At 40.0% G+C, this 5,000-nt stretch overlaps 1 protein-coding gene across 1 annotated transcript in view; it reads left to right on the top strand.

Annotated features, from left to right (window-relative positions):
- The first annotated feature begins 3,861 nt into the window (after positions 1-3,861).
- Positions 3,862-5,000, top strand: part of lrp1ba (low density lipoprotein receptor-related protein 1Ba) — a 228,098-nt gene continuing 226,959 nt past the window's right edge. Inside the window, 1 exon segment of the mRNA XM_043222495.1 lies at positions 3,862-4,180. Within this exon segment, the coding sequence (XP_043078430.1) occupies positions 4,096-4,180 (85 nt within the window). The 5' untranslated portion in view covers positions 3,862-4,095.

Here is a 5,000-nt window from a genome sequence, read left to right as displayed (position 1 = left end):
TTCTAGAATATATGCGTTATATTCTGATGATGATGATGATAATAACAACATTATCATTACATCACAGCTTTATTGTTATTCTCGTCGTTGTTGTAACTTTTAATATATTGTTATTAGATACAAACAGATTTGCCATCCGTATTTCATCTATAACAACTTTTTTTTCGACGTGGATTTCTATTTAAAAAGCACAGATCGTCGGGTAAGGCCGTAAATAACAAGTTATCGCTAAGCGGGATCAGATCCTTCCCCCGTCCGCTAACAGACCTTCCTCCCGGTTCAATCATTAACGGCATCGGGGCCACGCTTTACCCCGCAGGCCGGAGGAAGAAGACGGCTCCCTGACCTCGGTACCTGTCCATCGTGAGGGGAAGACGGCGGAGGAGCGAGACAGACGGAGAGGAGCCCGACTCGCTCCAAACACAGGCCTCTTTTGTGCAGCTTGATTGAAATTCCGCGGCTCGTGGAGTCACAGGCCATCCTAGAGCCCCGGCCAATTAGGAAGTAGGGAAACCAGGGGCCTGCGTCTGGCTGAGCTCAAGAAAAAGTGCGGGAAAGCCACGAGAGAGAGCGCGAGAGAGAGAGAGAGCGCGAGAGAGACAGCGCGCGAGAGAGAGAGCGCGCGAGGACAACAGCCGGCCGGAACAAAGCATTTCAGACCCGAAACGGCGAAAAGACAAATCGTCGCGCCTCACAAAAGACCTTTCGGCTTTTTATTTTCGAGCTTTAAATGAATAAGCTCTCGGGGTGGCTTGACTGACGTTCTGTAGATGGCGGTAAAACACCCTCGAAGGCGGATGGATGCGTTTGAGGCGCTCGCGCTGTCTGTCACTCGCTCCCGGGCTGCTCGTATGGGTTTTTATTTATAATAACTGGGTAATAAAGACGCTCTGTTCTTCTCTCTTGTATCGAGACGCGAGGATCGTGAAGGATGCGGCCGCTCACTCGCACCCGTATGGCTTCCTTGCGCTTTAAAACCGAGGGCCGCGTTATTGCTACGCGCTGAAAGAGTGAGGAAATGACTTATATATGGCTTTGACGGCTGCCTTGGCGCTTGAGGACACGGTGCAGTGCGTGCTACAGAAATAGTCAAAGATTAACTATAAAATGTTATTAATTTTTATATATTTGTATATATAATATTTTTTTAATATTTTTATTTTAAAATATACGTGAAGCTGTGTTGTGATTTTTATTTTTATTCACCTTTTGGATAATATTTTTTCTTTATTAATTTATTTTTATACTATTTAAGTTTTTAAGTTTTTATTTTATCTAATAAAGAATATCATTAATATTCATTAACATACGATTATTATCGATACACAATGTTGCTGCTGTTAGATTTTAGCTAATATTATTATATTTTTGTACTATTTTATTTACTATTAAGTTGAGATGAATTAGCAGCAGCAGTAGTTTTATTTCGCATTTCTAGTATTATTTTTTATTGTTTACAGTTAATAAATTAATTATATTATTATTATTATTATTATATAATTATATTAGGTAATTATTATCTAATATTAATATTTTTCACTGTGAATATATATATATATATATATATATATATATATATATATATATATATATATATATATATATAAGTGCTTTTCTATATAATAATAAATGTAAAACTAAAGTATGTATTCCTTTATATGTGTTTTTGTATCTTTTCTGATTAGTTTTATTAGCTTATTTATTTCTTTTCCAAGGATGTGGTCTCATCTCTCCACCACTTGTTGAATTAGAAGCTAAAATAATGGAAAATACAAAACAAAACCTTTAGAATTGATTTGGAGTTGGAGAGAAGGGGCCTTGATGAAGTCGTTTGAGAGGCGGAGCCAACAGTTACATTCAATACATAAAAGATTACAAGCACAAGGTTTTTTTTTTGTTCGTTTTTTTCGGTGAAGTAACTTTTCGGGCGTTTCAAAATAAGACAAAGACTGCGTATTAACATAAATGAGTTCAGTTTTAATTTTGTAACGTTGATTTGAAATTAAAAATGTTTTTTACATTGCACTTATCATCTGCACAAGCACGCCAGAAGCTGACAGAAGCTTGAAAAACATTTTAAGCCAATATTTATGCGTTCATAAGCATATTTGGCAGCTTCTCTCACGTCTTGGCAAAAACAGACGCATTTGTAAGTGTTGAAGTAGTTCTTTTACCTGTTTGCATACGTTTAGCAGCTTCACACGTTGTCTTAATGAACCAAAAATGTCATCCAAAGCCTCCCCGACTATACAAAAATTACCATCACGGGGGAAGTCTCAAACTGTCGCCAGGCCCGCCTTCAAAAATCAGGATTTTGTTTTGCACAGTCATGACCGCTGGTTAAAATCTCCAACCGTTGTCAAACTGAAAACCAAAGTTCAGTGCATTGAAACCTCATGAATTGCAGATGATTTCGCGCGAGAACAAGACACGCGAGATCTGAATGTTTCACACGTCTCCCGGAGCCAAGGACACCTGCTTAGATTTGACGACAAACATGGCAAAACCGCATTAAACGCTGAGTTTATTGCTTGGTCGCGTGTCTGATGGCGTCTGAGCGGACTTAATGAATTCATCTGCTTTTAAAGGCGGCGGACTTGGCCTCTGTTTCTTTTGTATGAGCGTAATGGTGCAAGAAACCAACATTTGAAAAGCTTTAGTGCCTGTACTTTTTGTTCCATCCCGTGAAACCCGGATAAAGGCGTCAAAAAAAAAAAAACCGCCAGCAGATTAACTAGCTGCCAGAAACATGCTCCTGAATCCAATTGATAGAATTAGATTCCATCGAATCACATTAGCTTTGGTTTCTCTATAGTCTCTGATCCTCGCGTGGAAATAAATCAACAGCGTTCCTTGTTTTCTTGGCGCTGGACTTTATGATCTAGTATTTTATTTTATAGTTTGCATTTTTTTTCCCCCCCAAGAATTGTTTTCTGCGCTTTGAATTTGAAATCGATACACCCAAACTTATGGGCCCCAGAGACCCTGAGAGAGAGAGAGAGAGAGAGACAGAGAGAGAGAGAGAGAAAGAGAGAGATAGAGATAGAGAGAGAGAGAGAGGCTTGTACTAGCGCTGGAGGAACGTTCACTGCATGGTCTGGATCTGATGGATCTCTAGTCATGAGTCAACATGTTGGAGATCTATCTATCTATCTATCTATCTATCTATCCATCCATCCATCCATCCATCGTTTTGTCTAGCTATCTTTTGTCAATCCATCCATCAATCTGTCCATCCATCTGCTGCTCTTCCTTTTCTTTGAAAGTCCATCATTTTTCTTTCATCTTTTCTCCCTTTTTTTGTTTGTTTATCCATTTATTTATTTCATTATTATCATCCTTTCATCCTTCTTTCTGTCTGTCTGTCTATCTATCTATCTGTCTGTCCATCCATCCATCCATCCTTTCTTTCTCTATCCATTGTTTTTTCATACATTCCATAATTTTTTCGGTGCTGCTCTTCTTTTTCTTTGAAAGTCCATCAGTTGTCTTTCATCTTATCTCCCTCTTTGTTGTTTGTTTATCCATTAATTTGTTATTTAATTTCCATTATCATCCTTTCATTATTCTATCCATCTATCTATCTATCTATCTATCTATCTATCTATCTATCTATCTATCTATCTATCTATCTATCTATCTATCTCTGTCTTGTCTCTCCATCTTAACACTCACGTGAGTGTGTTCACCACACGCATAATGTCATTTCGTATTATTCGGTGTTGTGACAGGGCTCTCTCTCTCTCCTCCTCCTCCTCCTCCTCTCTCTCTCTCTGTCTCTCTCTCTCTCTCTCTCTCTCTCTCTCTCTCTCTCCCTCTCTCTCTCCCCTCCCGTCGTCCTATCACCCTTCTTTCTCTCTCTTTCTCCCTCCCATCCTACCTCGTTATCCTCAAACCGAGGCGCACGCAGTCCGCTCCGTCCGCGCGCTCGCGCACACACACACACACACACACACACACACACCTGCGGGAGGAGCTGCGCTGCGGAGCGGAGCGCTGCGGGGCGTGAGACCGGCTTCGCTCACACTGAACTTGGGCATCATCATCATCGGCGCTGGCGGATAACGCATCTGCCCGGGACTACATCCAGCCACGATGTCCGACTTTATTTTGACATTTCTGAGCATGTCGGGATTAATTCTGCTGGTTAAAACGCTCACAGTGACCGGGGCTGAGCAAGGTAAGACATACCAAACTCCGCTTATTAACCTAGATTTATGATTTATTCACATGTATAAGCATATGTTACTCTTAAAGTGTTAACAAATACTGTATCAATGTTTAACATTAAAACTTTTGTGTATTTTGGAAAGTCTATATATCTATCTATTTATCTATCTATCTATCTATCTATCTATCTATCTATCTGTCTGTCTGTCTGTCTATCTATCTATCTATCTATGTATCTATCTATCTATCTATCTATCTATCTATCTATCTATCTATCTATCTATCTCTTATTGTAGCTCTCTTTATTCATCTTTGTTTCTTATTATATAACTTGTCATGTAACATGCTGGCCGGCTGACTAAATCAATGACCAGTCAAGCGACTTCTTTATTTGTACAAGTCGCAGTTGAAGAAAACGTCTTTTAACCGTCTGTTAAAGTTTTGCTGCCGTGCCTTTCAAACTCAGCCTCTTAAAAATAAAGGTCGGCGACGGTTTCTGCACCCTCTTTTGATCAAGAGCCTCCTTTTGCGCTCCTGAGGACCACACGATCTTTTGGAGACGAGGAAAGCGCTTGCGGGTGCATTACACAATTGATTTTCTGGGTTTCAGGTTTCTGGAGATCTCCAGAAACTCACATTTTCGATGCGTGCCTCATTCAGGGCTCTCGACGCGCTTCACCGGATCATTAATAGAGGCTTCAAGAACCTCTGGGTGTGTCGGATCAGTTCTAATGAACTAAAGGAGATGGAGTTCTTCGCAGATCTGCAAATCCGTTTTTCAGTCACCTTTATTTGTAACGGTAGACGGTTAAACAGGCGTATGAGTGTCA

The sequence above is a fragment of the Puntigrus tetrazona genome, chromosome 22 (assembly GCF_018831695.1).
Source record: "Puntigrus tetrazona isolate hp1 chromosome 22, ASM1883169v1, whole genome shotgun sequence".
Classification (NCBI taxonomy): domain Eukaryota; kingdom Metazoa; phylum Chordata; class Actinopteri; order Cypriniformes; family Cyprinidae; genus Puntigrus; species Puntigrus tetrazona.
Note: the sequence above shows the minus strand (reverse complement) of the source record. Positions and strands in the feature narration are given on the sequence as shown.